We start from the raw sequence: 11,572 nt of genomic DNA, 5'->3' as shown, positions 1-11,572 counted from the left end.
TTGAATGGCCTGTAGCCATGTTTATTTTTGTCATTGTCTTTCCACTTGTGGACAACATGGAACGTTTTCCCTACAGGGAGAGCTTTAATAAGATTCATCCTTTATATCACATTCCTGATAATATCGTAATGTCAGTACACAGAGTTGCAAAGCTAAATCTACATAAAAACTATTTGTCAATACAATAGCTTTTTCTCAAGCTAATAATAAGAGATAATTTGCATAAAACACATCTATACAATAAAAAAAATAAAGCCTGAGTTTTCTTCATTTTATTTTATACCTCTATCAGTAAATCACTGCACCACATGATGCTGCACTTGACTATAACTAGCTATACATACAAAACAGAGGTTTATGTTTTAGAAGTTACATTAACTCTATTTTTATTTTTTAGCTCTGCCAAATATTGCACCTGCAATTTATTTTTATCTTTGGACAGTATAAATCACCTTTATATGAAAATCTTGACTCTCTAAGACATAAATGAAAAAGGATATGAGGGACTTTTTTTTTTTTTTTTTTTTTGCTCTATGCTGGATACCTCTGGCTGAGTCTATTTTGGTGTTTCAGTGGTATGTCTTGAATAAGTTGTAACTCATGATAACTGTATTGTCCTGTTATTGGTGATATCTGAACATACTAACCTAGATGTGTTTCCTAATATATTTTCACTTTTGTACTTTGTGCTTTTCATTGCCTTGCTGACATTTGTGGTCTTCAGAAGCTTCTTCGAAGACCCAGGGCCTCAGTTTGCAGCACTTCTGAAGCAGACCAGCACTGCGAAGCTACTTGTGGAAAGGCATGTAACTGAGTTTGTTCCAGCGCAGGGCAGGAAGCTCTGACACACGCCAACGCCCCATGTTTCTGAAGTGTGGTTGGGTAAGGAGGGGATTTCTGCACCACATTGTGGTAGGTGCGATTTAAAAAAGCTCCCCATTTCTCACTGTTTAATGTTTATGTGCTACTTGTTGCATTTACCAAATTATTTTATTTCATTTTTAATTTTCCTAAAGTTGGTAATTTTGTTTTCAAATGCAACCAAAAGGTACTGGTATGCATTTGTCTAGAAATAGGCAAATTATTAATTTAAAGGGGCTGCACATAACTGAAAGTTACAGTCTTGTACTCAATATTCTGAGAATCTATGAAAGGCCAGCTTTTGAGAATGCATCTGCATTGTCCATTAGAAATGTAACAGCATTGCTAGATGTGTTATCCCACATAACATCTTGAAAAATGCATCAGTTCTTAGAAGCAGAATTCCTATTGTTGTTGAATATTGAATATCTCTTTTACTCTTTACTGGGTGTACTGTTAATCTTCAGACCACTATGTCTTCAGACCACACATGTTGCCTTTCTTGCTTGTAATTTTTCATTATTTATAGACAAACACTGAAATAAGTTGTTGCAGTGTTTTTTGGGGGGAGGGGGAGGGGGGGGGGCTTGCAGCTCTTTTGAGAACTTGTGGTTGTTTATTTCAGTTCATTATAGTTGTTTTTTGGCTCCTAAGAGGAAGTGTTTCAAGTTTCAGAAGAATGTGTCGGCCTAACAACATCAAAAAAGCTGGTCAGTGTAGCCTCCAGACAGTTCCTCAACAAATATGGATCCCACACAAATGAGATGCTTCCAGTTCCTCACTCTGAATGGCTAGATACGGATCAATTCAAGAACATTAGCAATAGCATTATCCTGTAGGTGTGGGAAGTCTCTAAATATCTCATTTATTTATTTTTACATTTTACTATTTGTTTTTAAAGCCCTCAGTGGATTAACTCCGCAACACATTACTGATCTGCTTTTGCCATATTCTGCCCCTAGGTCTCTTAGGTCATCTTCTCAACTACTTCTCTCAGTTCTCCACTCATGCCTCAAAACCAAAGATGACTGGCCTTTTTCTGTCACTGACCCCAGGCTCTGTGGGGTCCCCTCCCACTCAGTGGACTTCTTTCCCACATTCCATCCCACTAGTGACAAGTTAACATCACATTTTTAGACCCACCTCTTTTCCCTTGCTTCTCTATTTTAATTATGTATTTTAATCTGTGGATTTGGTTTTCTTTGGTTTCATTGTATTTTTCATTTAATTATGCCTTTTAATAATTACTTTTACCTCAGTTTTCTTGGTTATCATGTTCTTTTGCTTTTCTATTTTTTTTATTTCCTATGCTTTTATTTTTCTTACATGTTTTGCTTTTAGTTTTAATTAACTTGTATTAATTATGTATTGTTATCCTCAACTAGAAATCACTTTGGGTCAATTCCAGTTGTTTTTAAATGTGGTATACAACTATAGCTAATTTGACTTTTCTTCACTAATGAATCCCCTACCTTCATCATCTCTTACCTACTTTCAGCCCTCAAGAGGATATGTACAAGAGGAAAAGAGATGGAATGGTCTGCATGGCCCTGTCCCAATTCTTTTGGAAGGGAAGGGACCAGATACACTGAACAGCACTTCTCAGAGCCAAAGGTGTTCTGGTCTGTAACAACCGCTATTATATATCAATAATCTGTTAACTTGCACAACCATGCAATTAATTTACGTTCTTATGTCCACCTTGTTTCATGGTAAAAAAAATCGTAACAATAAGGCCTAGTCATACATGTATCAGTGTATTGTTGGTCAAATAACATGTTCATTTCGATCCTGAACAGATCCAGTAAATACTTTCGTCTGGAAATTGCGGGCAACATGTTCTTTATTTTCTAGTCGTGACAAATATGAAGAAAAGATGTTAAACTTTGGAACATTAGTACAGTTTATCTACACTACGTATACTAAAGTTTAATCATTTTTTAACACTACATTGGACTTTTGGGACTAGCAAACGAACATTCAAGTAACTAAGATTTTACTCGAATTGCCTAACCTACTGGAAAAGTAGCTAATCCCGTGTTGCGTCTACATATTACGCGAAAGGTCACTACAGCAGTTACATTCCAATAGTATGCAGGTGACCCGGTAGGTCAATCTGTGACTATTTCCGGGTGTAAATATAATCTGCATGTTGCCGTAACAGAATCTTCAGTACGTTTCGGTTTTACGTATATTAAATTGGAAACAAAGATGTCCCGAGGATCAAGTGCAGGATTTGATCGCCATATTACTATTTTCTCGCCCGAAGGTAGACTTTATCAAGTAGGTGAGTAAAAACTATTTTAAATGTCCGGCGGTAGTTAGCGGGCTAGCCAGCTGGCTAACTGCTGATCTAACTATGCACTGTCATTGTCCAAAGCTAAACTAAAATACATTGTTAGCTATGGATAACTAGTTAACCTAGCGAGCTAGTTTCTTTACTGTACAAATTTACTCCCACCTTAAACTATACTTATCCCGCCCTAGGAACTTGTAGAATATTACAAAGCTGGTTAGCTACTTAACTAAGTTGGTTAGCCAGTTTTATCTATCTGTAATTACAGAAAGATTAGCAAAATCATAATGTTTTAGAGTAACTAAGTCATGATGTCCAAATAGCACGATGAATAACGCTTGAGCGATTTGCTGATATTAAATGATATGCAAACTTTAAGTGTTTTGCCAGTGTAGCTTGTTAGATTTGAAACTACTTACTTTGATGATAATTTACTTAGTGGTTTAGTATGGGACAAGATATATATATATATATATATATATATATATATATATATATGTATATGTATATATGTGTGTATATGTATGTATGTATGTATGTATGTGTGTGTCACAGAAAAGTGAAGACTTTTCTCTTGGTACCTGTTTTCATCCACACAGAATATGCCTTCAAGGCCATTAACCAGGGTGGTCTCACATCAGTTGCTGTCCGGGGTAAAGACTGTGCTGTTGTTGTCACGCAGAAAAAAGTTCCAGTAAGTTCACTTTTGCAGATTTGCTTTACAGCAAGTTCACTTTTATACCCGCTTTGATGCGCCTGGTTATGCAGCACAACAGTCACAACATTATTTTGTAGGACAAGCTCCTGGATGCTTCTACTGTCACTCACCTGTTCAGAATCACAGAAAACATTGGCTGTGTGATGTCAGGGATGACAGGTATAAGGCCTTCACCTTTTAAGTTAGGGAAAAAGCTTTCAATTTATTGAGCACAGCATCTTATATATAGCCTACATTAACGATTCTCATTTTGTTCTAATGTTGTGCATTGTATTCTCAGCTGATAGCAGGTCTCAGGTTCAGAGAGCACGCTATGAAGCAGCTAACTGGAAATACAAGTATGGTTATGACATTCCAGTGGACATGCTCTGTAAGAGGATCGCTGACATCTCTCAAGTTTACACACAGAATGCAGAAATGAGACCACTCGGTTGCTGTGAGTCTGGACATGCCTCTAAATCCTTAAAAGAAGAGTATCACTTTGACAAATACATCTTAATATTGCTAAAAAAAGAACTACATGCTACGTTATTAACCGAATACATAATTGTACATAAATTGTAGACTTCCAGTCCGAGAAGTATTCTACCCTTTCTCAAGAAATTGGAGTAAATTGTAATATTTTAATGTTATCTGCTGAATTCTTCAAAATACAGACGTATAGTCAGTTACACCAGGGTGTGTCTGTGTGGCAGGCATGATTGTGATTGGTCCGGATGTGTCTGTGTTTCAGGCATGATTGTGATTGGTCTGGATGATGAATATGGGCCCCAGGTTTATAAGTGCGACCCAGCAGGCTATTACTGTGGCTTCAAGGCAACAGCAGCTGGTGTCAAACAAACTGAAGCCACAAGCTTCCTGGAGAAGAAAGTGAAAAAGAAACATGATTGGACTTATGAGCAAACCATCGAAGTATGTAAAGGCACAATCACCATTTTAAAATTAAGTGGCTTAACATCAAGTTTAATGTAGTGACCATTCAGTAAGTCCCCATTCATTCAGTTTGCTTGTAGGCAGTGTGGTAGGTCTTCATATTGCATATCAGCTTTAACTGTATATCAGGCCAAACACACGGCATGCACATTTCATGATTTGTATGGACTATGGACCTTTTCACAAAAGTTTTTCGCTGTTCAACTTGGAACACTCATATAGGATTGCCAAGTTCTCCAATCTGCAGGATGCTCCTGTAAAACTATCTGATATGAGGGTAATGGTGGAGACAGGGACCCAGTTGGGGACCCCATTGAGAATGGGGCTTGTAGTGGGACCGTGGCTACAAATGCATGAAAAACTCAGTACAAGCTGAATGGAATCCTAATACATTCCTGTTCTTTAACCACTTTTCTTACTTGATTTTAATGTTACTTTCTTTAATTTGTACTCTCTTTTGTCTCTCAGATAGCAATAAGCTGCCTTTCCATGGTTTTGTCCATTGATTTCAAGCCTTCTGAGTTGGAGGTTGGTGTCATCACAGCAAAGGACCCTAGATTTAGGTGAGGGGCAGCCCAGTAGTCATTTGTGTTTGTGAATGGCTTGCTCTGGCTTGACTCTGCTTGAGTCAAGATTTGTTCCTGAATTCCCTCTCAATGTACAGGTTTGCTCCACTTGAATCAGCAAATAATGAATGTCAGTAATGGTATGATGCACATCAGACTCCAAGCTTTGCATTTATCAGAGTGGCATGATTCTATTACAGCGTGCACTCTCGGATCAGAATTGTTTAGGTGTTATTATGAATTGGGTAAACTGATGTTACTGCTCCCATCCACCTGAAGAACAGAAACAAGTGATTTAGTAAGATGAGGCAGGAGTGGGTCTTTTAGAGCAGTATAGCAGTACTGCATTTTCCCAATGACTTGTTAGTTGTACAAAAGCACAGAACACACTGGCAAAGGTTATGGTAAGCAGTAAAATAAAATGCATATTTGTACTTGCTAACACTTGCTAATTCACTGGTATGTGCAGGGCATAGATCACATTGTTAATGTTTTCCATTTTTTGCTCTTGTACACTTGTAAGCACTAATGACAAAGGATTTAATGATTTAGTGTGCTAATGGCCTAGTGCAATGACACTGTGGTAATGCCTTCCAACATTCTGCTCTCTGTTTCAGGATTCTCTCTGAGTCAGAGGTGGATGCCAACCTGGTATCTTTGTCTGAGAGAGACTGAGCTGTAGAAGAGCCCTAGTACTGCTGATGTAGGACCCTGTTCAGGACTGGTGCAAGCCAAGGTCCCCATGTATATTTCCCCTGTTCATTAAAGATGTTTTTGAAGAAAACATGAAGTAATTTTTTTTTAATTTGGACTCATCTGTACAATAATATAGAGAAATGTTTGTCTGCAATATCAAAGCAGGAGTTGCTGGAGATATTTAATGTCTTTGGTTAAATCTATGATGCACAGCCCAAACTGACACCATCATCTTGTAATGAAAGCAGCTCACCCTTTATAAACCTTAACCATGAACTTGAAGTGTGCAGTCACAAATTGTCTGGGCCAAATATGATGCGCTCAAAACTCTGGGTACCTATATCAACTTTGTTCTTTTACAAACTTGAAGGAATCCCATGAATGTGTTGGTGTCTCTTTGATGTTATCTGAATGGATCTCATTGTACTGTGACAGAAAAACGCACATTTCATATGCCTTGTTAGGCCATATAAAAATATCAAACCCTTTCTACAAATAATACTATAGTGATTTTAAACATTTAGCTAACTATTGTGTTTATATGCTAACTCACCAGTAACTCATTGCCTCATGAGAAAATAACGGCAAGCTTCTCATAGCCTTTCAGATTTAATAGCACACTGAATACCAAAGAGATCAGCCATTATATTTGAATAATTAGGTCCACCATAAAAACATGACAGTCATTAAGAGTGTGCAAGTATTTGACTATATATAGTGTGGGAAAATGTATTAAATAGTTCAAATAAGGGAGACAAACTTTATCAATAATTCTACATTATTCAACAATTAATACTCACTGATAGTTCTCTGAGTTCCCCCATCAAATAAATCACATACAATCACCTTTCACTTGACCTTTATTGAAGGTGTGGTTGCCTTCTTTAACTAATTAATAATTACATTTTGAGCTGATGGCTACAATATTTGAGAGCACAGGACTCTGCCTAAACAGATATCTAGGCAGTGTTCTAAATTTACAAAGATTCTCAGTCACCTTAATGATGACATTCTCCAGGACAGAGAGTGTTGTGTATAAATATGTGAATTTGATCTCCCTCCACAGTCTTAGAATAGCTTATTAAAAAGATTTATCAGAATTTGTAAGTTATAACTTTCTCTCGATTATGGCCCCTTGTTGTAACAGGCCCTTTGAAAGCAGGGCTATCATCACATGAACTGTAAAAATGAACAAAACCTACACATCTAAGATACAATTTGGCTAAAGATGTCTGAAGGCTTTCCTTTTCACTTGCTCTTTAGTTTGAAGTAATGCAAAGATCCATGCAAAGTTTACAATGGAACACATTCAATTTGTTAAAATTACCACATACATTTTAAATATATTGGTAACACTTGGTGTTGAAGTTGGTCTTCCAAATTGTTCTGATATATTATAGATTTGTCCATTTTCTCATGATTTTGCCAATTGGTTTGCCTTCTGTCCAGTAACTTGGGGTGGAGAGAGAGATGACCTCAGGCTGGAATTCACCTCCCAGAATGGGACAGGATGATGGTGCACAGCTAGTTTGCTGAATAGTTTTCCTTATTGGTCTAAACATAGTGTCAAGCGCTGGAGTTTCCCTACAAGGACCCATCTGTGAGCTTCAATCCCATGGTTTAGATTGTGAGTAGATAGATTACAAGGTAATCCAAGTGTGATTTTTTATGCTTTCCTAAAAAGACATAATGTAATTTTGCCAATATTTTGACTGGAATTGAAGAAATGTAAAAATTGTAATGGTTTAAATAAAAGAGCCTGTAAAATACCCTTTCCCCAACATTTGAACACTGTATTTTCACAAGTGAATGCATCATATTGCTTCATATTCACACTATTCTATGGGTTAAGAGGAAATGTTGTGTTTGAGAAAACCATAGGGGAATTTCTGTTAAAAATGAGTCACGTATGACCCACCTCTCCAGACATAAGGAATTTTATTCACTGAGTAATGACCTCTATATGACTCATGCTCTCCATTGAGGAAATGATACTCTTTACAGTACGCAATCAATATTCTTTGTACGGTAAATTTCAAGTGACATATTTTGGCTTTATCAATAGGGCCAGGATTTGTGGGTCCTAATCTTGCAAAAGATTCAGTTACAGAATCCTGAATATCAGCTGATTCTAAAACTTTCGCTACAGGTAGAGTTGTATTTTAAAACTGGAGTAAGAACCAGTCACAATATTCAAAGAAATATTTTTTAATTTAAAACTTGTTTTTAGTCATACATACAAATATACATAATTTACAATAGTGTCATAATTAATATATACATGTACAAATATATATATATATATATATATATATATATATATATTATATTTTTTTTACAATATGATACATCTATGCTATTTGAACACAGTCATCAACGCTTTTGTTTTGTGATTTTATGGGCAGCTATTTCCCATAATCACATGCTTGCTGTTGAGTCGTGCTGTGTATCATTCAGTCCAGCAGCATACACCTTTAATAGAAGGACTAGCTGCCCTTCAAGTTGCTTCATGGGAAATATGCTCTCCACTCATCACTTCACTTCCCACCAAACTGAATGTCATCGTACATCTGTGAAGAAGAACATAAATTTGTCAATTAATGACTGAATACAAAATTAGCTTAATGATTTAAAAATACATTTTAAAACCTTAATAAAGTTTATCAAAGAAAATGTCATAAGCCCATATTGCATATTGCTTCTAATAAGCCCGTATTGCTAAACGTACAGAAATACATCTCAAACGTACGTATTCATCATCAGATGATAGCTCCTCTTCGCTGTCCTCGCTCTCACTCTCCGGCAGCTCTCGGAGATCCTGCGCCGTTCGCTCATACAAGTGCTGCCGGATCTCACTGTTTTGCCGGCCGTAGGTCAGGTGGTATGGTGTGTAGCCGCCGTAGGTCAGACTGTTAGTGTCAGCACCCAAAGCAATTAGCCTATCTACCAGGTCTAAGTTCTGTAGGTCCACCGCCAGGTGCAATGATGTGCGCCCACTACACTGTTCCTGGAAGAAACATTTAAGCATGCATTAGTGATCCCATCTAATCGGAAACACAGAAAACCTTCGTTTTTGAAACTCAGCGTAAAATTTGATGACACTTGAGCTATTGAAGCACCCACCTTTGCATTGACGTCAGCCCCAAGTTGCACGAGACTCTCCACCATTGAGAGGTAGCTGTAGATCGATGCTATGTGGAGACACGAGTGGCCTGTAATGGAAACAGAGCCACAGTAATAAGAAACCGATATACAACAATGCTCTATGAATATATCTCAGAGTAGCAGGGCTGTGTGGTGAGGAAAGTGAACGTACGCACCACTGTAGTTTGGCAGGGAGAGGACGTAGCGGAGGTGTTGGGTGTTGATCTGTGTTAGCACAGAGAAGCAGGGCAGGGAACCTCTCTTGCAGGCTAGGTGAAGTGCCGTGTTCCCACTGTGATCCACCAAACGTGGGTCACAGCCAGCTTTCAACAGCTTCTCCACAATGTGTGGCTGCTCTGTGATCACGGCCAGGTGAAGTGCAGTCTATAGACCAAAAACAGAAATCACTTAGATAGTCTGGAGTCTGTGAAACTTTAACTGTTTATGAATGACAGAAAGTATTTTCTGCTTTTGATAATTTATCAAATGCAGTTACCTGTCTCTGGTTGTTTTGTCTGTTCAAGAATTGGTCGTTCATGGACTGATTAATGATCTGCTTGGCACAATCTTCAGCTTCATGAATAACTGCAAGGTGAAGATACCTGGAAAATAATGTAGGTGTTATTTAGAATAGAGTTTCAAGAATACAAGGAGGAAGTGGTTCAGTGGAGACAAAGCCCGTGCACCCAGGCATTTCGCAAAAATGGCTTTTTTAAGGTTATTTCCACCCGCTGTGGCTTGACACATTTGATGCATTATCAAAACTTGGCCGCGCGCCAGGGACTTTCCTGCCTTACGCATTCTACCTCTAGAGCGCCTCCACTGTTGTGGCCGCGTATTAATTTTAATAACTTTTAACCAATGCTTTGCATGCTGACATTTAATGAAACCTTGCAAGGGCAATTCCGTCACTGCACAGGTTCAGATTACTTTGATATACTTCTCAAATGTTAGATATGTTAGGTTAAAAATAATTATGCATCAACTTTAATGTAGCACTACCACAATGGCATTCAATTGTTAATTTTAATAAAAAAATAAAATAAAATTAAATAAACTTACGTGTCTCCATCCTCTGTGACCTCTTGCTTCCAGACTTCGTAACTGTGTGGGTTTTCAACTATACTAGGTAACTCCAGATTTCCCATTTCTTCCACAATTTTGTTATATTCGTCCTCCTTTAACGAATCCACGCCACTATCAAGACGCTCTTCTTGTATTTTCCCAATTTTGTGGTCCATTTCATCCAAATAATCCATAAAGTTACTCCTTACAAGTTCCCTTTGGATATCCATGTCTAATGTGCTCTTCGACTCGCTCTCTGTCTAACACGGCAATGAACAGGAGTAAGAGGGAGGCGCCACGCTTATATGAGTGCTCTACGGCAGGGGATTTCCATGTGTGAATTATCTTAACGTTCATATGAGCAGGGGAACTCGGTGCGGGTTTTTATTGAAAGAATTTCCCTTCTCATGACTCCGCAAAGTAAGAATGAAAATATGTATTTTCCTATTACACACTGAGAGGTACCTGCATTTCCAGGGTAACTCTGAATAATGAATGAAGATGGTGCATGAATGAAATCGTTTTTATGTTGTACCCGCAAATGGTAACTGCCGCGTTGTCAGTCGCGTATTTTGGTGTAAACTACTACACCACAGTTATTGTTAATTAATGTAAGACTTTTTTTTTCTAAATGAATTTTATATATGGTAATCTTAGTAATAACTGTGCCTATGCATTAGAATTAAATATGTAACCATCTTCAAATTATTACCTTCTTAAAGTACAAACACATACAACCAAAGTTTTGATGATGTGCATATTGGTTAGAATAATAAAAATGTTAAATTACCATTTTGAAAGACTGTACACTTAATACAGCATACTTTCATTTGTGTCATTAGGAAATGATTTTTTATTAATTTCAGTCTATCTTACTTTTATTTATTATTTAAATAAAATAACAGCTCACAGAAATGAACAAACAGTCCATTTTGGCTACCTCAATGAAGCTGATAGAAACACCTTTTGGAAGGTATCAAAGAGCACACTGAAACATGGAAGGCCCCTCATTCTGGGGTTTATAGTAGTGTTTGGTATCTTTACTGGGGCACTCCCTTCAAAAACACCTGCTGGCAATAATCTTGTTTGGGCTGAACAAATTTTAGCAATTTTCCAATGTGCATGCATTCCCTGTTTTTGCCCTTACATATTTATGTGGTTCCGATGTCAGAGTACATTAAAGTAATCAGCATTGCAGGTATTTACCATATACTATATACTCTATAAAGCTTTGTAAATGTTTAATAATACCCCCCCCCCCCACACACACACACACATACCCACCCACTGGAA

The 11,572-nt window shown here is 37.5% G+C and overlaps 2 protein-coding genes across 2 annotated transcripts; one reads left to right on the top strand and one right to left on the bottom strand.

Annotated features, from left to right (window-relative positions):
- The first annotated feature begins 771 nt into the window (after positions 1-771).
- LOC113571685 (proteasome subunit alpha type-6-like) lies at positions 772-6,164 on the top strand. The gene is made up of 8 exons (XM_027000778.3): positions 772-912; positions 2,360-3,148; positions 3,757-3,851; positions 3,953-4,034; positions 4,156-4,311; positions 4,609-4,787; positions 5,277-5,371; positions 5,992-6,164. The coding sequence occupies exons 2-8, from the start codon at positions 3,073-3,075 to the stop codon at positions 6,047-6,049; spliced, it is 741 nt and encodes a 246-aa protein (XP_026856579.1). The 5' UTR covers positions 772-912; positions 2,360-3,072; the 3' UTR covers positions 6,050-6,164.
- Positions 6,165-8,269: 2,105 nt separating this feature from the next.
- On the bottom strand, positions 8,270-10,561 carry nfkbiaa (nuclear factor of kappa light polypeptide gene enhancer in B-cells inhibitor, alpha a). The gene is made up of 6 exons (XM_027000802.3): positions 10,277-10,561; positions 9,711-9,816; positions 9,391-9,598; positions 9,194-9,282; positions 8,820-9,077; positions 8,270-8,640 (listed from the first exon to the last, which is right to left on the bottom strand). The coding sequence occupies exons 1-6, from the start codon at positions 10,507-10,509 to the stop codon at positions 8,608-8,610; spliced, it is 927 nt and encodes a 308-aa protein (XP_026856603.2). The 5' UTR covers positions 10,510-10,561; the 3' UTR covers positions 8,270-8,607.
- Between the last annotated feature and the right edge of the window lie 1,011 nt (positions 10,562-11,572).

This window comes from Electrophorus electricus, chromosome 7 (assembly GCF_041902795.1).
Source record: "Electrophorus electricus isolate QZ-2024a chromosome 7, ASM4190279v1, whole genome shotgun sequence".
Lineage (NCBI taxonomy): Eukaryota > Metazoa > Chordata > Actinopteri > Gymnotiformes > Gymnotidae > Electrophorus > Electrophorus electricus.
The sequence above is the reverse complement of the archived record's forward strand: the minus strand, read 5'-3'. Positions and strand labels throughout refer to the sequence as shown.